The following is a 24,493-nucleotide window of genomic DNA, read 5'->3' as shown; positions in this document are numbered from 1 at the left end:
CCGGCTGGGGTGACTGTCGTGAATCTCCTGTCGAAGGCTTTGGCTGGCCCGCGCGAGTGGGCGTGGTAGGTAGGGGCGGGGCTGGGTGAAGGTGCAAGGGGCCCGACCAGACCCGCAAGAGGTGTGCTCTGCGGATCTTGCCGCGCCGCACCGGGAAACAGGATGGAGAGTAGGTGCTACGGATGCGCTGTCAAATTCACCCTCTTCAAGAAGGAGGCGAGTCTCTCTTCATGGGCTAGAGGGAGGACGCAAAGTGGAGGGAAATACACGGGACTTGCAGTCCTAGGCTTGGTTTTATGGGCCCTCTCCAGACATGCGGTTTTGATGAAGCCACAGAGCTTCAGTTAACATTTCTATAAAACGGGGCTAACACTCCCTTGCTTTCGGGGTTAAGGTGCTGGATGTGAGTTCCCTGTAAACTGTAAATCAGGCTCCTGTCATTTTCGGAAAGCTAAGCTTTTCTGTCCGCCAAGTGTAGGATCTGGCTGTTTCTTTCCCTCCACCCTGCTCCTCCGCAGCCTGGTCTTAGTTAATACTCTGTGACCACTCTGCACTACACCATGCCCCTTACTCTTTCTGCTCTGAAGCCCTCACCATCAAGCAGCCTGCCCTTTCTCCTGTCTCCAGGGCAACATAGCAAAGTCTCACTTGTCCTCAGCACAAACCTGCCAAATTACCATGGTAAACAGCAGGCTTCTCTGCCTCAGTGTGACCAGGAGATAGGAACCAGATAGGCGGGATGAATAGCTGGTAGGGAAGCAGATCATGGAGCCCTCAGAAACCTGGGTTTTGTAATTAAAGTGGTCAGAATTCAAATTGGGGCTCTGATATCATTCACAGGGGTGACCTTGGTTTAGGCAAGTCTAGTAACCTCTCTGATCCTGTTTAAAAGAAGAGTGATAATGGTTGTCATCAGGATTAAGTATGGTAGTGTGTATAAATTGAGGATTAAATCAAGTGTTGAATGTTAAGTACTGAATTTAGTGCCTGGCTCAGACAGTAAGGAATCTGCCTGCAATGTGGGAGACGTGGATTCAATCCCTGGGTTGGGAAGATCCACTGGAGAAGGGAGAGGCTACCTATTCCAGTATTCTTGCCTGAATAATTCCATGGACAAAGGAGCCTGGCAGGCTACAGCCCATGGGGTCGCAAAGTGTCCAACATGACTAAGCGACTTTCACTTTTCACTCACACAGTAAATGCTTAATAAATGGAGGCTATTGTTACCATCCCATTCTGAATCAAGCCTCCTTCCATCTCTGCTAGAACAGAGAAGGCATGGGCCCTGCATTCTGTCTCTGCTCTGTTGAAGAGTCAGTGACCTGAAGCATGGGACTTTGCCTATTTATCATTTACACTCCTGTGTTAGGGAATTGAAGACCGAGTAGAAAGCATGTGAATGTTTCATGAAGCTTTATGAGATTTGAATAGAAGACTGGAGACAGGAATCGCTTTGCCCTCCACTCCCCATCTCTCCCCAGGCCTTAGGGGCCCCATTCCCCATCCTCCTTCCAGCAGCTGGTCACAGCTTCAGTCTGCTCTGTGTGTGTGTGTTCCAAGAGTCCCCATGAGGAGCCTCCAGGGGTGGGTGAGAGGTAGACTCCTTGCTTCATGTTTCTCGTAGTATGGCTGTAAGAACTGTGGCCGGGCCTTCTGTTCCGGCTGCCTTAGCTTCAGTGCAGCAGTTCCCCGAGCTGGAAACACTCAACAGAAGGTCTGCAAGCAATGCCATGAGGTTCTGACCAGGTGAGAAGCCAACACGGGTGACGGTTCAGCCAAGCATGGCAGCTGGCAGCTGGCCAGGCCTCTCAGCTTTCTAGAGGTCAACTCGGGATTGTTTGGGGTGGAGGGCACCAATAGGCAGATGGTGGGTGACTTCTGACACTAGATTTCTTCTCTGTAGAGGATCTTCTCCTGCCAGTGCCTCCAAGTGGTCACCACCTCAGAACTATAAGAAGTAAGTGCTGAAGGGACAGAGACAAATGGGGAGGGGAAAGGACACAGGAGCCGTAGGATAGGAGTCTCTTCCCAGCCTTTAGCTTAAATGAGCCCAGGATCAGCGGCTCCTGACTGCCCTCCTGGGCTCAGAGAGCAGCTCATCAGTCCCTTCCCTAGAAAAGGTTCTTGGTAGACCTCACCCTCTCAGCTGAACCCTCCTGCCAGTTGGCTGGGTTGGGGTGCAGTGTGACATGAGCAATGAACCCGAAAGATTGTCCATTGGAGGCCTCCCTAGCTGGCTAGAAATGATTTGAATAGGAAACAGCGAGGGTGCCTTCACCCCTCCCTTCTGCATTCATCAAGAGCCTCTATCTCATATCCTGCCAGGCGTGTGGCAGCATTGGAAGCCAAGCAGAAGCCCAGCACTCCCCGGAGCCATGGACTGACCCAGCAAGATCAAGCCATTGCTGAGCGCCTAGCACGGCTCCGCCAGGAGAACAAGCCCAGTGAGCAGGCCCAGACAGGGTGGAAAAGACACCATCCAGGGCTCCTGGGAGTAGGATCCCTCTGGATCTTAGAAGGCTTCTCTATGCCAATTGCAGAGTCAGTGCCCTCGCAGGCGGAGATAGAAGCCAGGCTAGCTGCACTGAGGGATGCATCCCAGGGTCCTGTCCCTTCCACCCAGGAGATGGAGGCACGGCTTGCTGTGCTGCAAGGCAGAGTTCCATCTTCTCAGGCCCCCCAGATGGTGAGTGCTGTGACTTTGGAGGGATGGAGGTCCTGGGACAAGGACCCAGCAGAAGCCCAGATACATGTATGCTTAGATACTTCGCAGGAGTACCTCCTGCTCCTGAGGCCTGCTGCCAGGCCAAGGAACCAGGGATAAGCAGCAGGATTGGGTAGGGCAGCAAAGAGTGGCCCCTAGGTTCTGTTGGGGACTACAAGACCTACCTGATTACATGAGCTCTTGGTTAGTCCCCTTTCCCTGAGTTTTGGGAACTCCTCAGCACCCAGCCCTGACCTGAACTGCTCTGAGCCTTATGATGTGGCTTCCCCACTTCCCTACTCCCCACTGAGGTTCCCTCCTCTGAGCAGGCACATCAACCACCGGACCCCAGGACCCAGGTGCAGCAGGCACAGGATCTGCTGACACAGCTAACAGCGGAGGTGGCTATTGATGAGAGCTGGGAACAAGAAGGCCCAGGTATATTCTCCACCTGGCTCCCCCAGGGACCCACCCCCTACTCTTTCCCCAGGTGGGAGAGGCTCCAATGCTGACACTAGGAGGTGAATATAAATTAGAAAATATCAACATTATAAGGATTGCCATTTATTGAATGTTTACTCCAATGGGAGCCAGTATAAGCCTAGTAGATCAGTGTGTAGGCTTTATGCTCAGACAGTGATTCCCTGTTCTACCACTTAGTAGCTGTGTGACACTCAGCATGTTACTTGACTGAATTCTCACTTTCCAAGACCTACCTCATGGAGAAGTCATGAGGAGTAAATGGGCTAATCCAGGAGTACTTAGGACCCTGCCTGGCTCATAGTAAGTGAATGTTCTCTGTGATAATGATGATAAGAAGGAAGAGGCTATTTATTTAAAATTAAATTTAAGATTGAGTTCCTAAGTGGTACCACATTTCAGATGCTCAGTAGTCACAAGAGATTCATGCTATGATCTTGGGCAGCACAGATACAGACCATGACGTTACATGGAATGTTCCCATCATCATAAAAAATTCTTTTGGACAGAGCTCTCCTAAAGCTTCAAAGCAGTGGTTCTCAACTATGGTGATGATTTTCCCTGCAGGGCCCAATTGGCAACGTCTGGAGACAGTTTGGGTGTTGCAACTCAGAGGGTACCACTGGCATCTAGTGAGCAGAGGCTAAGGAAGCTGCTGAACGTCATACAATACACAGGGCAGCCCCCACCACAAAGAATTACAGGCATACCTCAGAGACATTATGGGTTCAGTTCAAGTTCACTGTAATAAAATGAAGCACATGAATTTTTTGGTTTTCAGGCGCATATAAAAAGTATGTACACTATAGACTATTAAGTGTACAGTAGCATTATGTTCAAAAAATGTACATACCTAATTGTAAAATATTTTATTACTAAAAACTGTTAACTACCATCTGACAACATAGAGCTGCCACAAACTTTGAATTTGTAAGAAAAAAAAAAAAGAAAAAGCAATTATCTGTGAAGTACAGTAAAACAAGGTATGGTATATCCTGTCCAATATGTCAATAGAACCAAGATTAAGAAACCTTGCTTTAACATGGAACTCTGTTCAATGTTATATGGCAGCCTGGATGGGAGGGGAGTTTTCAGGTAGAATGGATACATGTATGTGTATGGCTGGATCCCTTTGCTGTTTACCTGAAACTATCACAAATGCATGCATACCCCAAAACAAAATAAAAAGTTTAAAAACCCAAAGAAAAAACAAAAAACAAAAGAAACCCTGCTTTAGGGGAATTCCCTGGTAGTCCAGTGGTTAGGACTCTGCACTTCCACTGATGGGGGCAGAGGTTTGATCCCTAACTGGAGAACTAAGATCCTGCATGCCGTGTTGTAGAGCCAAAAAAAAAAAGAAACCCTGCTTTAGAGATACAATCTCACTGAATATCCTCAGTAATCCTATGATTACTATTATTATCTGTATTTTATAAACAAGGAAATTGAGGCCTGGTAAGCTTAAGGAACTTGACCAAGGTCACACAGCTATTAAGTAGCAAAGCTGGGACTTCAGCCCAAAGCTGTCTAACTTCAAATGTCCTGTTCTAAAACTCTGAGCTAAAGGGGATCATGTCAGAGCCACACCCACTCAAGTAAACTTCTTCCCCCCTAGTGACATTCAAGACCTCAGCTTCCCTCATGTCCTCTCTGTGCTGCTCCCCAGAAATGCTGATCCCAGCCTGTAAGGCAGAGAGCCTGGCTGGACCCTGGCCTCCCCGTCTTCTGCTCCTTTTGGGCAGTGATTCTCATACCATGGGGCACCCACCCTAAGGGCAGCATGGTAAAGTGTCAGGTGGGTGGGGATGAATTTAATTGGAAAAAAATGTCAAAGATTACTAGTTTTTTATATGTGGGAAAATGAATAAAATAACTAATTTTATTTGCAATATAAGCCACAGGAACTATTATGGAACAAAAAGCTGATAATTTGTGGGGTTTTTTTTTTAAGTTAAGAAATGGGCTCAGTGGTTTCTGATGAGAGATCCTGAAATGTCTCCCTCCCCGAATGCATCACTCTTTCTAGCCACCTCTATCCAGAACGACCTCAACCGGGGGGACCCAGGGGCCCAGAGCACCAGTTCCAGGGGGCAAGCCACCTGGTCCCTGGAGGAGGAGAAGAGCAGGTTGCTGGCTGAGGCAGCGGTCGAGCTTCGGGAGGAGAACACGCGGCAGGAGCGCATCCTGGCCCTCGCCAAGCGCCTGGCTGTGCTGCAGGGACGGGACCCTAACAGAGGTAGAGGCTGATAAAACAGCCGCTCACTCGTGTCCCCTGGGCAGGCCCCCCGACTCCCACCCCCAGGCCAAGCTCTGCACAGTGGCTGTACTCTCTGCCAGGCCAAGTCTACTGAGCACTGCCTAGAACCATGAGACCAGTGCTAGGGCAAAACGGTGGGTGAAGAACAAGGGGCAGCCATCAGGGGGCAGGGGCCCCGGGTCCCTTCAGGTGCAGAGCCTTCTGTTCATGCTGTCCAGACCAGCAGAGGGGGCAGAGGGGGATCAGAGCCACTCTGATCAGAGTGGCTGCGGAGGCAGCTTAACTCTGGAACAAGTGCGGCTGGAAACCACGCCACTCCTGGGGGCAGCAGTACAGCCACTCCGGTGAGCTCTCCACCTCACTCCTCTTCCCCTGCTCCCTGCCCTCCATCTTCAAGTGACCCTCCAGGACTACCACCTTCCAGACAGCGATGATGAAGAGGAGGAAGAGAAGGCCATCCAGAGAGTCCTGCGGCAGGTTGGCCCTGCCTTACCCACCTGACCACCCCTTGTCCGGTCCCTGCTGTGCTGCCCCACCACCCCCCTGGCCCCATTCACTCTGCCCCCCACCCCCAACTGTGGGGCTCGCTGGCCAGTCACTCTGCAGCTCCTCTTCTAGCTGAGGTTCCTCTGCCCCCGTGACCCACACCTGCCTCTGGGCCCTTGAGATGGGACATCAGCAGCCACAGACAGTAGATCAAGGAAGATGGGTTGAGAGCTTAGGCTACGAACCGCAGAAATACTGTGCATTGGCGGGGTGCCTAGAACTAGGAGCTGTACCTCTTCACTCTGTCCACAGCTCACCGAAGAAGCTGCCCTGGATGAGGCAAGTGGCTTTAACATCCCTGTGGGGCCAACTCCCCAACTCCAAGACCAGTCCTGCAGGGCAGAGCCTAAGGTGAGAAGAACCACAGACACAGACCTCCAGGCTGCCATCATAGCCTCCCTCCCACCTCCATCAGGTACCTGATGTCCCCCATCCCTCCCTGGTCTTTAAAGGCCCAAGCCGTGGCCACCAGGCCTGAGGAAGAGGAAGAGGAGCTCCCCTGGTGCTGCATCTGCAATGAGGATGCCACCCTTCGCTGTGCTGGCTGCGACGGAGACCTCTACTGCATCCGCTGCTTCCGGTGGGTGCAGGTGGAATGTTCTTTGGGGCTGGGAGAGTTCCAGGGCTACCTGTGATCTCGGACCTATTTCTATGCTCTCCAGGGAAGGCCATGATGCCTTTGAGCTTAAAGAGCACCAGACATCTGCCTACCAGCCCCTGCATAAAGGCCGAGGGCACTGAGGGAGCCCTGGTCCTCCCAGGAAGGTCATCCTACAGGCAAGCACACAGGCTGGGGCACCCTCCAGGGCATCTGATGGCAGGACATGACAGGCTGGACTGCTTATGAGTGTGCCCTTTCCTAAGCCTCCGTTCCTAGAAGGAGGAAGGATTCTCCATTGGAGACAATGACTGGAGGAGCCAGAGGGAAGGCAGAGGTCAGGAGCCTTCCAGCGCTGGAGTCTGGATTGGAAGTGAGAGACAGGGCAAGACCAGTCTGAATCTAAGGAGGAGCCTTGAAACTTGCTCAAGAGCCCAGGGTCCTCCGCTGGCACTTGGAGGATTTAATAAAGTGTGTGATTCATTGGACCAGCATCTTTTATCTATAGAACCCTATGGATCCTGAGCCTGGGCCCTCGAAGAGGTACAGGAACAGAGTCCTATGAAGTGAGGAAGAAGGAAAAAGTTTCTCCAGGCAGGAACAGTCCCACCCCTCCTGGTGGCCTCACATGCAGTAGGCATGCCCCCAGGCCCCACCATCTTGGATTACACAACCTTTCTAGTACTCAGACACTGCCTACACAAACGGCGAATGCATACCCTGCTTCTGGCCTTATCCCAAAGGATGCCACCTCCACGGCTCCTGTCCCCGGCTGCCTGCCATTCAGACCCACTGTCAGCTTCCACCAGCTCCCTCCTTACCTGATTACTGGGCTCTCAGCCTATACCCTTTATACCCCTCTGCTTAGTCCCTGTTTTTTCTCTTTTAGCCTCTGGCTTGGAGCTGGCTCAAGAGAGAGTCCTCAGCCTGAGGCCTCCTGGATCAGTTAGTGGGGGAGGAAGGTTTAGCTTCTGATGCCCCCAGACCCAGCTAGCTTTTTCCAGTTAACTCTCCTATTGGTCTTTGCCACTTAGGCTCCTGTTAGTGCCAGGATGCTGTGTGTCTTAGCCAGGTGCCTTCTGCTTGGCCTCTGGGACCTTGCATGATGGTGATTTCTCTGACACAGAACTGTGACCTGTATCTTTAAATTCTCAAGGCATGTGTGGATGGGTGGCTGGACATGTGGACGGGTGAGGTATATGGGAGCCTAGTGACTTGGATGCTGGCCCTCTGGTATAAGACTTCACTCTCTCCCTCCCCAATCCGTCAGCACAGATATGCACCACACTCCATGAAGCTGGGGCTCCTGAAGGTTTTATCCACTTGGCTGATGGGAAGGCACTGGGCAACAGCCATGACTGGCTCCCAGACAGTGCAGCTGACAGGAACCAGCTGTGGCTGCACATGGACAGTGGCGTTCAAATGTCCCTCCTCATTCTCCATGTTCCTCGTCTGGGTCCCAAGGAGCTGTTTCCCACCCAGCCGAAGATCCAGGGGTTCAGGGCAGACTGGGCAGTGCTGAGGCTGATGAAGCTAGCCTCACAAGGCTTATTTCTGAGGTCGACTGAGTCTCCGAAGTTTCTTGAGTTGACTGAGCAGCTCAGAGATAAAAGGCTGAGAAAGAAACAGGAGCAGAGGCAGGGATGAGATCAAGTTCTGGGGTCACACCTACCCCACCACAGTCCTCCCCTAGCCTCCACCTGACCCCGTGGCCTCCGAGTCAGGGAAGGGGAGAAGGACCCAGGGCCTAGCTGCCAGCCCACTGGGCCCCCTCTTAGCCCAGACCAGCAGAGCATCCCTTACCTCTGTGGGGCGGGGGCAGTTTTGGAGAAGAGCCTGGTGGAAGAAAGCAAAGAGTGGGTCCCTGAGCCACAGCACTTTTTCACGAGTCCCCAGTCTCCCAGGAATTTTCCCCTCTGAACTGGTTCTCCCCACACTGGATGGGAAAGCAGAACCTGGGTTCTTGGGTTCCCCTTGGTCCAAGCCCAGCTTCCATCCCCTAACCCTGGGTCTGGGGCCCGGTCACCCACTCTACCTCCAACTGAGTCTTCTGCTCCTCTGTGGATAGTTCCATGAGAGCCTCCAGGTCGATCTCAGGCTCTGAAGAAGTTGGTTGGTCCTGTGTGGGAATCACATGGGGCTCAGAGGAGCTGGTGCTGGAGTGAAAGGCAATCGGGTTCACCCATCTCCGACTCTTTATTTTCCATGTTCAATTCCTCTCCTTACTCAAACCACCCATTCATCCTTTCATTCAGCAGTTACCAAACACCTACTATGTTCTACCTGAAAGTCTAGGGTTCTTTAAAAAGAGATCTTTAATTTCAAGAGTTATAAACATTCTTAGTAGGGATATAAAATGGTGCAGCTGCTTTGGAAAACAATTTGGCAGCTCCTTAATATGTTAAATAAAAAGTTATCATTTGGCCCAACAATTCCACTCCTAGGTCTATTCCCAAGAAAAGTGAAAATATATATTCATGTAAAAATCACATATGAAGGCAGTTCATAGCATTATTCATATTCAAATGACCATCCACTGGTGAATGGATAAATAAAATACTATGTAGCCATACAGTATTTTTCAGCAATAAGAAGAAATAAAGGACTGATTCATGTTACAACTGAGATTAACTTTGAAAACATGTTAGTGAAAGAAGCCAGTTACAAAGGCTTCATATTATATGATTCGATTTGTATTAAACATCCAGAATAGGATGTTTGTGTATAGAAACACAAAGTAGATTGGTGGTTGCCTAAGGCTGGGAGTGGTGGTGATAAGGAATGGGGTGTGACTACTAACTGGTACAGGGTTTCTTTTATGGATAGTAAAATGTTCCAAAATTAGACCATACTGGTTGTTGTACAACCTATGAAGATGGTTAAAACTATTTGGATTTTACACTTTAAGTGGGAATTGTATGGTATGTGAATCATATCTCAATAAAGCTAACTTTAAAAGTTATTATAGTCATTGCAAAAATGTAAGCAATACATAGTTTATAAAATTAAAAATGAAAGAGGTAAAGAGAGTAAGAAACCAAACCATTGACTGGGAGAACATATTTGTAAAAGATATATCTGATAAAGGATGTTATCTAAAATATACAAAGAACTCTCAAAACCAACAAAAAGAAACTAATAATCCAATTGAAAAATGGGGGAATTTTGTATATCTGCCTCACCAAACAAGATATGAAGATAGCAAATAGCATATGATGCTAACATAATATGTCATTAAGGAATTGGAAGTTGAAATAGCAATGAGATACCATTACATACCTGTTAAAATGGCAAACAAAAACAAACCTAAAATACCAAATGCTGATGAGGCTGTGGAGCGATAAGAATACCTGTTCATTGCTGGTGGGAATCCAAAATGGCATAGCCACTTTGGAAGACAGTTTGGTACTTTCTTACAACACAAAACATACTCCTATCACACAAAATAGCACTTGTGTTCTTGATATTTATCCAAATGAGTTGAAAATATATCTGCATGGAAACCTGCACATGAATGTTTATAGCAGTTTTATTCATAATTGCCAAAACTTGGATGCAACCAAGATGTCCTTCAGTAGGAAAATGAATGAATAAATGGTGGTGCACCCAGACAATGGAATATTATTCAGTGCTAAAACAAAATGAACTATAAACCCATAAAAAGACATGGAGGAAGCTTAAATGCATATTATTAAACAAAAGAAACCAACCTGAGAAGTCTACATACTGTACAATTCCAACCATATGACATGCTAGAAAATTACAGAGACAATAAAAAGATCAGTGGTTGCCAGGGGTTACAGTGGAAGAGTGGTGAATGGGTGGAACACAGAGGATTCTTAGGGCAGTGAAACTACTCAATGTGATACCAGGAGGGTAGACACACGTCATTATACTTTGTGAAAACCCTTAGAATGTATAGCACCAAGAGTGAATCTCAATATAAACTGAATTTTGGGTAGTTATGATGTAGCAATATAAATTCATCAGCACTAGTACTGTAGTAGGGGGATGTTGATAGTAGGAAAGCTATGCATGTGTGGGGACAGGGAGAAAATGGAAATTCCCAGCACCTTCTGTTTAGTTTTGCTGTGAACCTAAAACAATAAAGTCATTAAAATAAAAAATAAAGTCATTAAAAGAGAAAAGCTGCACGGCAAATGAAACCATCAACAAAATGAAAAGGCAACCTACTGAATAGGATAAAATATTTGCAAATCATAAAGTGTTAATATCTAAAATATATAAAGAACTCAGACGATTCAATAGCAAAAAAATCTAATTTTTAAAAATGGGCAGAGTATCTGAATAGACGTTTTTTTCAAAGAAGACATATAGATGGCCAACAGGTAAATGAAAAGATCTTCAAAATCACTCATCATTAGGGAAATGGAAAAACCACAGTGGAATATCACCTCATACCTGTTAGAATAGCTATTATCAAAAGGACAGTAACAAGTGTTTCTATAAGTTAGTAAAGACATATTTTTCATTTTACATCTTTGTGTACCATTTTATTATTTTCTAAAAAGTTTACCATTGTGCATGTATTTTAAAAATAAAGATAGCAAAAAAATAAATAACAAGTGTTGGTGAGGATGTGAGAAAAGGGAACCTCTGTGCCCTGTTGGTAGAAATGTAAATTGGTGCAGGCACTATGGAAAATGGTATGGAGGTCCCTCAAAAACTGAAAAATAGAACTACCGTATAACCCAGTAATTCCATTTCTGGATATTAATCCAAAGAAAGTGAAAACAATAATTCAAAAATGCATATGAACCCCCATGTCCACTGCAGTATTCATTTGCAATAGCCAAGATATGGAAACCACCTAGGCGTCCATCAATGGGTAAATAGATAAAGAAACTGTGGTGTATATATATGCACTGGAAATTTATTCAGCCATAAAAAAGAAAAATCCTGCCATGTGCAACAACGTGAATTACATTGACAGTATTATGTTGCATGAAATAAATCAAAGAGAAGCAAACACTGTATGATTTCACTTATATGTGGCATTAAAAAAAAAGAACTCATCAATAAAAGAACAGATTGGTGGTTGCTGAGGTGGGGGTGGGAAAAGGCAAAATGGGTAAAGCAAATCAAAAGGTACAAACTTCCAGTAATAAATAAGTCATGGGGATCTAATGTACAGCATGGTGACTAGAATTAATAATTTTGTACTGCCTATTTGAAAGTTGCTAAAAGAATAAATCTTAAAAGTCCTCCTTGGAACTTCCCTGGTAGTCTGGTGGTTAAGAATCTTCCACTGCAGGGAGCATGGGTTTGAGAAAAGAAAAAACAAATGTCCTCCTGTCAAGAAAAAAAAAATTGGTGGCTCAGTGGTAAAGAATCTGCCTGCCAGGGACTCTCCTGGTGGTTCAATGGTTAAGAATCTGCCTTTCTACATTCAGAAGCAGAGGACACAGGTTCAGGTTTGATCTCTGATAAGGGGACTAAGATCCCATGTGTCGCGGGTACCACAACTAGAGAGAGTCCCATGAGCCGCAACTAAAACCCAACACAGTCAAAAAAAAAAAGGGAATCCAACTGCCAATGCAGGAGGCAAGGTTTCCATTCCTGGTCCGGGAAGATCCCACATGCGTCAGCGCATCTAAGCCCATGCACTGCAACTATTGCACCACAACTATTGCACCACAACTCTAGAGCCTGGGAACCACAACTATTGAGCCTGCACACTGCAACTACTGAAGCCCAGATGCCCTAGAGCCTGTGCTCTGCAACGAGAAGCCACCACAATGAGAAGCCCTCGCACCACAACTAGAGAGAGGCTCGCACGGCAGTGAAGACCCAGCACAGTCATAAATAAATAAAATGATTTTTAGAAAAAGAAAAAAAATTTTGAAACTATGTATGAAGACAGCTGTTAACTAGGCTTATCATGGTAATCATTTTGCAATATACACAAATATAAAATCATTACATTGTACACCTGAAACAAATATTGATTACACCTTAATAAAAATGTTTTTTAAAAATTTAAGATGTAAACTCAAGGTTTTGTAGTGCTTCATCAGGGACTTTCTTAAGTGAAAGTTGCCTGATGAGGAAGATCATGACTTCTAGAATAGGTTGGTGCAATTTTCTTGATTCATGGCAAGGTCTACCACTGTTTTTGCATCATCAGTGCATATATCAGTATAGTTAAAAAGGCAAACAACTTCTTACATTATTTATGAAAATAATTATAGACCCTCTGAAAAGGTCTTGGGAACCCCCGGTGTCACCAGAACACACTGCAAGAACTGCTGCCTTCTCCATTTTTCTATGGGGTCGTTGAGGGTTTTTTAAAACTGATTTAATAAGTTTATTTGTTTGTTTTGATTCAGATTATCCCTAGCATTCCAAGTGTCATGGATATATTGTTTGGGGGAGGCACTGGAGAAATAGGTGTATTATATAATTGGAAATAATGTTTTTTTCCAGGTTGAGTTTTGCTTCCTTTTTAAAAATTTTTTTTCTATGCTTAGCAGGTTCTTCCCATACTGATTTGGGTAAATATTTGATAGTCATCTTACATTTTTCTAGATATTTGATAATTTCATCTTTTCTATTTGAGTATTTAATTATCTGGAATCTATTCATTCAACAAACGTGTCCAGTGGCTACTATTAACCTGGCACTCTGACCTTGGGAATTTTGGTGAACAAAACAAAGATCCTGCCCTCAAAGAACCTGTCTTACAGGCAGTTGAGGAGACATAATAAAACAGATGCACTAAGTAATTTGGTTGTATAAATTGTTTAAAAGTAAGTGCTATTGGGGGAACTTTTTGGGCGGCGGAAATGTTCCATATCTTGAGGAGGTAATGCTTGCCCCCTACTCTAAAAATGGGCACATTTTATCCTCTGTGGATTATGCTTCAATAAAGTTGATTTAGAAAAGAAAGAAGGAAAAACATGCCTCAATTACCCTCTCATTCCTTCTACTGCCAATGGTTAATCATTGTTAGTAGTTTTGGTCTTTCTATACCCTTTTAAAAGTAAATTAGTGCTAGGATTCTAAGTTAGTTCTTTCACCCTAAGCTCTAGACTTTCTCCTTTGCTCCCTTGGTTTCTAGCTCATCTGATTTAGCATTCATTCATTAAATGCATCCTTATTGAAAGCATGTTGTGCACCAAGCATTGTGATGAGTCCTGGGGCCATAAGAGCAAGTCAGGCAGATATGGTCTTGCTCTTGAAAAGCTTATATTCTCCTGAGGGATACTGACAAGCAAAATGGTAGTTATAATACAGGGTGATAAGCACTCTGATGAGATATTACAGGAGCACATGAAAGGGGAACCTAGCCAAGACCAGGGTTTAGGAAGGCTTCCAGGAAGAAGTGACCTCTAATCTGAGACCTGAAGGCTGAGTAGGAGTTAACAATATATTTATACTTCTGATGATGGGGTAACAGGGACCAGATTTACTCTCTCAACATAAGTAACTAGTCAGAAAATAATTAGAAAACTAGACAAAAATATATGAACAGTGTTCTCAGACTTTAGACAACAGGTAACTCAGTACTACCTGGGAAAGAAGGGAAATGAAAGAGGTAAACTCTACAATTGTCCTGGGTTTTATCCTGAAGGCAGGTTCCAGACCACAGAGCTGAGAGGCAGATCCCAAGCAGAGCGCAGTGGTCATGCTAAATTGATATGACAGAGATCAGAGTTTGGGGTTGAGGTGGTTATAAATTGACAAGTTCTAGAGAGGAGGGAGTTATGAAGAAAGAGACCTCCAAAAGTCTGCATAAGGGTTCTCCTGAGCTTTTGCTGAACACAAGGTACGCATTCAGAGGGTAAAACTTCACGAGGCCAGATACTATGAGACACTGCAGGCACAGAAATGAACAGCTCCCTGACCTCACAGAGGACTGATAGACAAATCAAGTTCCACTCAGCCAGAGTGGATGGTCATCCCTGATCACCCAGGAATTCAAGAGAGACCTTGGGAGGGCCCCTAGGCAATACATTTTTACAGTTGTAAGTTGAATAGATTGTTTTTTTAAATGCCATCACATCAAAAGGGCTGCTTCAAAATGCATGGTGTCATGGAAACTACAGGAATGTTTCGAAACTCTGGGGTGGTCAACAGTGTCTCCTGCTGATATGTACACTAGATTTAACCCCCCAGGTAGTGATGCTCGACTTTGCCAAGAGGTCTCAGTAGAGTGGTGGGAACAGAAGTCAGGTTGCAGTGGTTTGTAGATTACAGCGGTTTGAACAGTGATAGGAAGGGAAGGGGGAAAGTTAGTGAAGGCTCTGAGTGCAAATCCACTAAGGAGCCTTGTAAAGGAGACAGGAAGTAGGTGATTGTAACCAAAGCAGGGCATAGTGTTAAACAGGAGTCTCCTTAAAATAGAAGAAGCTCGTGAGTGTTTAAGTCCCTGCTTAAAAGCCGAATCTACACAACCATTTCTGGACAACAGGAGCTCTAGGGCCCAAGTCAGTTTGCCTTGTTGAATCCAGACTTGGCTCTTCTCAAGACCCTAAAACAGGCTGCACACCCAGTGAGAAGAGGTGGGGCCCTCCAACAAAGGAAGGTTGGGTCCCATTAAACTAAACTAAAAACAGTGATGCAACCTACTCCTGGAACCAATCCAGCAGTGCTATCCAGGGTGGGTACGTAGCCGGGGGTAGGGGGACACCTGGTAGAGAGGGACTCTATGAAGATAGAACTGAAGCAAGGTAAGCTGGAGACCAAGTTGCCTCAATCTCTGCCCAAGGTGACCAGCCTCTACCTAGTGCTTCCCACCCACTTGCCTGCTTCCTGCTGAAAAAAGCAGAGATTAGACAGGAACTCCCACCTGGCACCTACGGACAACTGCCATGGCAACCACAGGTCAGGTGTTTTATTCCAGTCATTTCCTGGGAGCAGTCTTCCCACATGTCCTGTTTTCTAACGTTATGAGCTCATAATTCTACAGTTTTTCCCCTGCCTTGATCTTGCAAAACAAGATTCTTTGGCTATTGTTTCTCTCTAATGCCTGGAACGATTTGCCCTGAGGTGTCTGAAATATAAGACTTTTTATCCAAAAGTCTAACAATCTGAAATTGAAACAGGTCCAGAGAGGCAGGGTGCTGGCAGGAATGAAGGGCAGGGCAATGTCCCACAAAGTCAGAGAAGACACAGGCCAAGAAACCTTGCTTCTCCTGCTCCCAGCTCCAGGCCATCTCCCTCCCCTCCACAAGCGCTGCCAGGGACACTGTCAACACCTGGACCAAACTGATATGTGACTCAGTGAGCCTGACAAGACTGCCTGGGCCACATGAATCACTCTTCCCCACCCCCACTGCAGGACCACTGACACAGCTCTTACCTGGGAGAGTCACAAAACCTTGCTGTCTCCCAAGAAAAAGACAGGACCTGAGTAAGGAAGGAGAGAAACAAGGGCCATGGCATGTGGACAAGGAGGACTCTGGTCTCCGGCTTGGTGCAGAGGTTCTTGCTAGCCACACACTAGAATCAGCAGTGGAGCTTATGAAAAAGACCAGTGCCTGGGCCCCACCCTAGTAGACTGAAATTCAGCTGAAGTGCAACAGGGCCATTGGATTATTTCTGAAGAACTTTGGGGAACCATGAAGCTACTTGAATAAACATTCAGGCGCTACAGGCAGACGCTCAGCTCCTGGTCCCAGGGCTGCCTAGTGGTGTGACCCTGGGCTAGTTATTCAACATTTCTAAGCCTCCATTTCCTCTACAGTAAAACAGTATCTGGGCTTCCCAGGTGGCTCAGTGGTAAGAATATGCCTGCCAAGCAGGAGATTTGGGTTGGATCCCTGGTTGGGAAGATGCCCTGGAGGAGGAAATGGCAACCCTCCCCAGTATTCTTGCCTGGGAAATCCCATGGACAGAGGAGCCTGGAAGGCTCCAAATGAGTCAGAAAGGATTTTGTGACTAAACAACAACAATACAGAATCTACCTAATGGGCTTGTAGGGAGAGCTGAATGAAATAACGTAAGGCAGGTGCTGGACACTGTGACTAGTGTAGGGTTAAGTGCTCAAAATGTTATTCTTGTTGTTGGAGCAAACTTTGTTACTATACTAGAATCTCGATTTGGAGGTATCTAGGTGAAAAATAAAATGCTGCTCTCCCAGGATGTGGTTGAGGGGAATCAGTCAGAGCCAGGGCCAAAGCTAGGTCAGGCACTCATATTAGCGGTCACTATTGGTCACTCTGACATTCTACTCCAGCACTATCCGTTTCTGAGATGATGGAAAGGTTTTGTGTAGCCACTAGCCACCTGGAGGTGCGGGGCACTTGAAATGTAGCTAGTGTGACTGAAGGACTAAACTTTCAATTTTATTTAATTTTCATCCGTTTAAAGTTAAATAGCTACACATGGCTGATAGCTAGAGGAGTGAACAATGGTGTACTAGACAGGTATGTGTGTTGAGGATGAAAGTAAATACAGACCTAAAATAAAAATAATTCCTCTACCATCTCATCTGAGCCTCAAAAAGTTCTACAAAACGGGTACAACAGGCATTGATAGCCCCATTTTATAGATAGAAAACTGAGTCTCAGAGATGTTAAAAGACCTGCTCCAGATTATAGAGTGGGAGGCAGAGACCAATGGGAGGCCAGTTTCAGGACTGCAAACCCATGCCTCACTTGTGGGAAAAGCTTCCTCTCCATAGAGCGCTTCTCTTGTGCCCTCCAGTCCCCAGGCCCGCCAGGTCCAACCCACCTGGAAGAGCTCCTGAACCTGGGTGTCCACCCACTGCTCCATCTCCACCCAGCGCTGGAGCTGCCCCCGGTCATACTTCACCGTCAGCCGGCTGGGTTTCCGGGACCGGGGTCGGACGGGGTCAGACTGGGACTTCGACTCGGAGTCCGTGGATGATGTCCTCCTCCTCGCAAAAGCCCACCGGACCTTCTTACTTGGACTCTCCTTGTCCGGCTTGGGAGATGCGCAGGAAGCAGGGCTTGAAGACAGCATGGAAGGGCTGGTTTGGGCAAAGAGTTGGGAAAAATTGCCAGTCAGAGCAGGAAAGCCAGGGAATGAGGAGCGAGAGCAGAGGGAGAGGCCAGCAGGGAAGAAAGAAAGGCGGGTGGAGGCAGGGCCAAGGCTTCTGGCGGGGCGGGGGTCAAAGATCAACTGGCCTTTGTCTGGTGCTGGGAATGCCAGGCTCCTGGCTCCAGGCTGCCAGTAAGTGGCACTCCCGAGCTGTGCCCCAGCCTCCCTTTCTGCAGCTGCTGCAAAACAGGGATATAAACTACACACGAACAAAGGTCAAGAGGGTGCCATGCCTCGGAGGTGGGAGAGGGCCTTGGGTCCTGAGGGGTGCGGGGCTCTAACCTGAGTCACACTCACCAGAGAGACCTTAGCAGCGCTTTCCTGGGACTAGATCCATTGGCCTTCAGAAGCTATGCTCACAGGGATCCTGCAGGAGTGGGGTCCCTGGCTGGCAAGGGTTCCTGCTCAGAGCATGGTGCTGCTGAGGGCAGAGTTGCATCAGGAATAATTAGAGGGGTGGTGATCTCTGGCCCTTGTGGGGGCAGCACCCTCTTGTGTCTGAGTGTGAGCTGCCTTTAGGACTGTGAGGGAACAGGTACTCCCCTGGCCTTGTGTGTTTGCAAAGGTGAACTTGTCTCCCAAGCCCATTCCCCACAGGCAACTGCTTAGGAAGCCGTGTTTACCACCACGTGACCCTCCCCTGACTGAGGTCCACTGAGGAACCCTGCAGACTTAACATTTACCCAGGTGTCAAGGACTATTACTTCAAGACCGACTTGCATCCTAAAGGAAGGGTGTTTTTGTCTCTTCAGTCTTTTGTAACAAAAATTTCCAAACGTTTTAGAGAAGTTACACAACAGAAGAATATATCAGTTCAGTTCAGTGCAGTGGCTCAAACGTGTCGACCCCTTGCGACCCCATGAATCGCAGCACGCCAGGCCTCCCTGTCCATCACCATTTCCCGGAGTTCACACAGACTCACGTCCATCGAGTCCGTTTTTTTTAATGAAGAGCTAAGAAGGACAAATGAAGAATGAAAGTTTCTCTCTTCTCCCCAGCCCCGCCCCCTAGAGGCGGCCTACTGACAGCTTCTGTTCCTAGTTCTGTGATCACCATTATCCCTTCGTGTAATAACACAATGTGTCCATTTTATTTATTTTTTATCTTCTTCACTGTGCTGTGTGGCATGTGGGATCTTGGTTTTCTGACCAGAGTCTTAACCACTAGACTGCCAGGGAAATTCCAGTTTGTCCATTTTAGACGGTATCTCTTGTCTCCTAATATGAATGATAAGAAATTAGCTCCCTCACTCATACTCCCTCATCCCCTTTACTTCCTACATTCCTATTTTTATTTATGTATTTCTTTTTCATGAATTTCTTTTTAGGTCTTAGAGTGGTTGCCTTTGTGATGCTGAGTTTGTTTCCAACCTATCAATTTCATCTGTCATACAGTGACTCCTACAAGAGAGTTTTAGACAAAACTGATTGATGAGTCTTTAATGGTGGTATTCTGAGCCCTAAGTTAACCGGGTTAGGGAAGTGTTTGAGGGTTGGAAGCCAGAATGGTAGCCTAGAAACACCCAAGCTTCAGAGGAAGGCTGACAGATCCCAGTTCAAACTCAGCTTTGCCCTGCCTTGGTCTAATAACCCTCCAGTTTCACAACCTGAGTCTGCTTTCTCATCTGCAAAATGGAGTTTGAAGAGGATTCAGTGAGATGCTGGGAACTTTCCTGGTGGTCCAATGGTTAAGAATTCACCTTGTAATTCAGGAGACATGAGTTCAATCCCTGTCGGGGAACTATAGACCTCACATGCTGCGGAGCAATTAAGCATGTGCTGAAACTACTGAAGCCCCCAACTGCGAAAGCCAGAGTACCACGACAGATAGTCTGCATTCTGCAAAGATTCCATGCAGTCAAATAAATACATATGTAAATATTAAATGAGATGATGTTAACATGATGTTCAATACAAAGTCCTTTCTCAGCAGACATCCTTTCTCTTCCTTTCTTTGCCTTCTCATCCTCCCTGCTTTCCTGGAGAGGCTCTGTCCATCAAAGTCTGGCTCTGTAATTTCTCTGCAGTGGCTTCTTCCTGACCCTCTTTGGAAGAAGGTGGCAATAAGAAGTGGGTAGGGAGGCCTCGAAAATACAGCCTGTAGACTCAGTTGTTACCTTGATGGCATGTTACACAGTGTGATAGGCATTATTATGATAGTTCCCTCCCCATTCTGTCTCTTGAAGTGTTCAAGAGCCCTTTCAGGAAAAGGAACCAGATCAGAAGAGGCCATGGTTTTGTTCATTCATTAACTCATTCATTTAACAAAGATTTTATGAACTCCTCTGGTAGGCAAACACTATGTTCAATACTGGAGACAGGTGATCCAAAAAGGACACAGTCTCAGCCTTCATGGACCTTACAGTCCAGTGTAAAAATAAACGTTAATCAACTAATCAAATAAATGTAAAACTGCAACTATATTTCTTTTCTGAAGAAAAGGTAAGAGGTGATATAGAATGTCTACTGAGGGTATGACCTAACAAGTGGTAACATTTGGACTGACTTCTGAATGATAAGTAGGAGTTAACTAGGTACAGGGGAGAGGTGGGAATTGGCAGAAGGCACAGCATATGCAAAGGCCCTGTGGCAGGAGGAAGAGGGTAAGCACCAGGGACTGGAGAAGGTCAGTAGAGCTGGAACAAAGAGAGGAGGGAGGGGAAATCTGCTGGTAGTCCAGTGGTTAAAACTGTGCTTTCACTGCTGTGGATTCTTCCCTGGTGGTTCGGACGGTAAAGCGTCTGCCTACAATGCCTACCATGTGGGAGACCCGGGTTCAATCCCTGGGTCGGGAAGATCTCCTGGAGAAGGAAATGACAACCCACTCCAGTATTCTTGCCTGGAAAATCCCATGGATGGTGGAACCTGGTAGGCTACAGTCCATGGGGTTGCAAAGAGTCGGACATGACTGAGCGACTTCACTTCACTTCACTGCTGTGGACCCAGGTTCGATCCCTGGTCAGGGAACGAAGATTCCACAAACTGTGCAGTGTAGCCAATAAATAAAAAATTTTAAAGAGTTGAGGGAGGCAGAAGTGAGTCTTGAAGCAGATAAGGTGGATCTATCCACTTAGGGCCCTGTGAACCATGGTAAGAAGTTTTGTCTCTATCCTAAGAGCATTGAGAGTCACTGCAAAATCTTAAGCAAGGGTGGTGGGCAGACTGACATGTTCAGATTTTGAATAGAGAGAGGATCAGAGGGTGCAGAAGTCCTGGAGGTCAGTGGGGAGACCACTGCTGTAGGGCTTGACTGGGAGAGGTATTCCTGGTGATAGTGAGAAGTTGTGGATTGGAGAGCTATTTAGGGGGTAATATTTAACAGAAACTGGTGATGGATTGGGACATGCAAATTTCACGAATGCCAATACAGGAGCACAGGTTCATCCACGGGACCTCTCTTAGCATATTTCCTCATCTATAAGCTGGGCGTTGGTAAGACTCTGCAGGAGCACACAACACAGCCCCAGAGACACTCGATGGCACACAAAAGAGTAATGCCCATTATATACGTATAAGTCTCCTTATTTACAGTCTTTCATCTCAGCATTGACCTATGCGTGTCACCACACGTCAATAAAGTTGCCCAAGATAAGGGAACTCAAGTTTCAAGATAAGAAAAACCACCAGGACCACAGGTTCATATCAGGGTGGGGAAATAACGAGGGTGCAGGCTGGGGCAGAGGCAAGTATATCTGGCCTGCTGTCCCAGCCAGGCCTGGGTCCAGTGGCGGAATAAAATCAGCAGCAAGCAGGCCCCATCAGAGCTAGATGTTCTCTTTCTTTCTCTTATTAAAAAAAAATTTTTTTTTGACCATGTTTCTTGGTTCTTAGTTCCTCAACCAGAGATGGAACACTTACTACCTGCTGCGGAATGCCCCCTGGACCACCCTGTGTTTCCCCCCATGCCCCTTTTAGGGAAATTCTAGAGGCTCCTTGAAAGGTTGTACCAAGTAAACTATTTATAGTTTGATCTCCTAATTTTTTCAATTAATGAATATGTTAGGGTTTCCCAGGTGGCTCAGTGGGTAAAGAATCTACCTACAATGCAGGAGACACAGGAGACTCAGGTTCAGTCCCTGGGTCAGGAAGATCCCCTGGAGGAGGGCATGGCAATCCACTCCAGTATTTTTGCCTGGAGAATCCCATGGATAGAGGAGCCTGGCAAGCTACAGCCCTTAGGGTCACAGAGTCGGATACAGCTGAAGCGACTGAGCACACAACAGTTATACATTACTACATAACAAATTACCCCCAAATTTAGCAGCTTAAAACAATTGTTGCGTCGCTAAGTCATGTCAAACTATTTTGTTACCCCAGGACAGTAGCCTGCCAGGCTCCCCTGTCCAAATGATTTCCCAGGCAAGTGGGTTGCCATTTCCTTCTCCAGAGTATCTTCCCAACCCAGGGGTCAAACCCATGTCTTTTGCATTGGCAGGCAATTCTTTACCGCTGAGCCACCAGCAAAACCTGCTTAAAACAATGGGTATTTATTATATCAGTTTCAGTAGGTGGCTTAACCGACTCCTCTGGTTCAGGGGTTCTCAGAAGGGTGCAAGCCAGCACAGACCAGTGTTGTTGGTCAGACATCTGCACCCTGCCATGCAGACATCTCTAGTGGGCTACTCACCACATAGCAGCTGGTTTACAACAGAAACAGGGCGCTGAGAGAGGGAAAGGGACAGGTGAGATGGAAGTCACTGTCTTTTTGTAACTTAATCTAGGAAGTGACATCCCATGACTTGCTGTGCTGTATTCTATTCATCAGAGGCCAATCACTAAGTCCAGTGACACTGAAGAGAGGAGATTACACACACAGGCATAATTAGTGGCCGGTATGGATCATTAGTGATCATTTAGAGGTTATCTACCACACTGAACTATTGTGAACGTTTTTGACATTAGCAGAATTCTTCAATAATGCCCCTTTTAGGAAATTCCCTGGTGGTCCAGTGGTTAGGACTCCACACTTTTACTACTGAGCGCTAGGGTTCAATCCCTGGTTGGGGAACTAAGATCCCACAAGCTGTGCAGCACGGCCAAATAAATCAAGCCCTTTGAGGATTGCAGGAGTATCTGAGGGAACTTGTCTCTTTTAAATGAATATTAAACCAATGACAGTAGCCTCACCTTGACAAATATTGCATTACTTTCCTCAAAATTCCTTGGCTCTGCATTATCAAGGGAATTATTGGGCTTTAGATCATTAAAATGCAACTTGCTGCTGCTACTGCTAAGTCGCTTCAGTCATGCCCGACTCTGTGCGACCCCATAGACAGCAGCCCACCAGGCTTCCCCGTCCCTGGGATTCTCCAGGCAAGAACACTGGAGTGGGTTGCCATTTCCTTCTCCAATGCATGAAAGTGAAAAGCGAAAGTGAAGTCGCTCAGTCGTGTCCGACTCTAGCGACCCCATGGACTGCAGGCTACCAGGCTCCTCCGTCCATGGGATTTTCCAGGCAAGAGTGCTGAAGTGGGGTGCCACTGCCTTCTCCTTATTTAGCTGTAATTATTAGAGGTGCTAGTGCTCAGTCGCTCAGTCATGTCCGACTCTTTGGTCCCCTATGGACTGTAGCCCATCACGTTTCTCTGGCCATGGGATTCACCAGGCAAGAATACTGGAGTGTGTAGCCATTTCCTTCTCCAGATAATCAGATAATTAGTACTAAAAATTGCTCTGTAAATATGTTGTCCCTCTGTTTCAGTTATTGCCGCAAAACTGTTATCAGAGAAATGGGTTTACCTCTCAGTGGGTATCAAGCCAAAGATTGGAAGAAGGAAGGATTTATTATTATTTGCAGCAAATCAAATTATTACTTGCCTTGTGGATTCCCAGGTGGCGCTAGTGGTAAAGAACCCACCTGAGCAGGAGACATAAGAGATGTGAGTTCGATCCCTGGGTGACGAAGATGCCCTGGAGAAGGAAATGGCAACCCACTCCAGTATTCTTGCCTGGGAAATCCCATGGACAGAGGAGCCTGATGGGCTACAGTCCATGGGGTCACAAAAGAATCAGACATGACTTAGCGACTAAACAACAGCAATAGCAACAAGTCAAGAGGAGACCAGGGAACTTTCTAAAAGCTGCCTCTCCCCTAACAGCAAAATTAGAGAAATTTTGAGCTAAGGGTATATGCATATACTTTATCACAGGACTGTTGTTGGACTGTCTTCTCTGTTCTGACATTTCTTTGTTCGCTCAGGATCCTTGTTACCTATTCTTGTTCAAGGGCAAGCACTGTGGCCGTGGGGTCTCAAAGAGTTGGACATGACTGAGCAACTGAACTGAACTGAAAGTGTTGGTCGCTCAGTCATGTCCTATTCTTTGGGACCCCATGAACTGTAGCCTGCCAGGCTCCTCTGTCCATGGAATTCCGCAGGCCAGAATACTGGAGTGAGTAGCCTTTCCCTTCTCCAGGGGATCTTCCCCACCCAGGGATTGAACCCAGGTCTCCCGCATTGTAGGTGGATTCTTTACCAGCTGAGCCACAAGGGAAGCCTGAACTGAAGTGAACTGATATGCATATTCATGAAGAGGCTTGAGCAGAAAATTCTGCATAGAATTAGGGCAAAGTTTTAGGAGTCCAAGTCTTGGTGGATTGAAGTCAGGAGGGTCAGTATCATTATTCTGTCCTCCACCAGGGTGGGGGCCTTAGCTCCAGCTGGAGTCAAAGATAAATTATTATGTATATTCCTTGAGGAGGAACTAGGACTCCGCTTTATCACAGGACTATTGTTTGACTGTCTTCTCTGTTCTTTCTTTGTTCCCTCAAGATCCTTGTTACCTAGACCTGTTCAAGGGCAAGCACTGTGGCCAGGCTTAGGTCACAAAATGAAAGTGAAAGTCACTCAGTCTGACTCTTTGCAACCCAGGAATTCTCCAGG

At 46.6% G+C, this 24,493-nt stretch overlaps 2 protein-coding genes across 2 annotated transcripts; one reads left to right on the top strand and one right to left on the bottom strand.

The window, feature by feature from the left end:
- Positions 1-109: 109 nt before the first annotated feature.
- Positions 110-6,983, top strand: ZFYVE19 (zinc finger FYVE-type containing 19). Its single transcript, XM_068963831.1, has 11 exons — positions 110-216; positions 1,625-1,746; positions 1,904-1,957; positions 2,326-2,444; positions 2,541-2,686; positions 3,034-3,142; positions 5,211-5,420; positions 5,839-5,918; positions 6,240-6,338; positions 6,440-6,567; positions 6,650-6,983. The coding sequence occupies exons 1-11, from the start codon at positions 163-165 to the stop codon at positions 6,726-6,728; spliced, it is 1,200 nt and encodes a 399-aa protein (XP_068819932.1). The 5' UTR covers positions 110-162; the 3' UTR covers positions 6,729-6,983.
- Positions 6,984-8,098: 1,115 nt separating this feature from the next.
- PPP1R14D (protein phosphatase 1 regulatory inhibitor subunit 14D) lies at positions 8,099-17,535 on the bottom strand. Its single transcript, XM_068966479.1, has 4 exons — positions 17,284-17,535; positions 8,621-8,704; positions 8,389-8,421; positions 8,099-8,199 (listed from the first exon to the last, which is right to left on the bottom strand). The coding sequence occupies exons 1-4, from the start codon at positions 17,533-17,535 to the stop codon at positions 8,134-8,136; spliced, it is 435 nt and encodes a 144-aa protein (XP_068822580.1). The 3' UTR covers positions 8,099-8,133.
- Between the last annotated feature and the right edge of the window lie 6,958 nt (positions 17,536-24,493).

Source organism: Capricornis sumatraensis, chromosome 2 (assembly GCF_032405125.1).
Source record: "Capricornis sumatraensis isolate serow.1 chromosome 2, serow.2, whole genome shotgun sequence".
Lineage (NCBI taxonomy): Eukaryota > Metazoa > Chordata > Mammalia > Artiodactyla > Bovidae > Capricornis > Capricornis sumatraensis.
The sequence above is the reverse complement of the archived record's forward strand: the minus strand, read 5'-3'. Positions and strand labels throughout refer to the sequence as shown.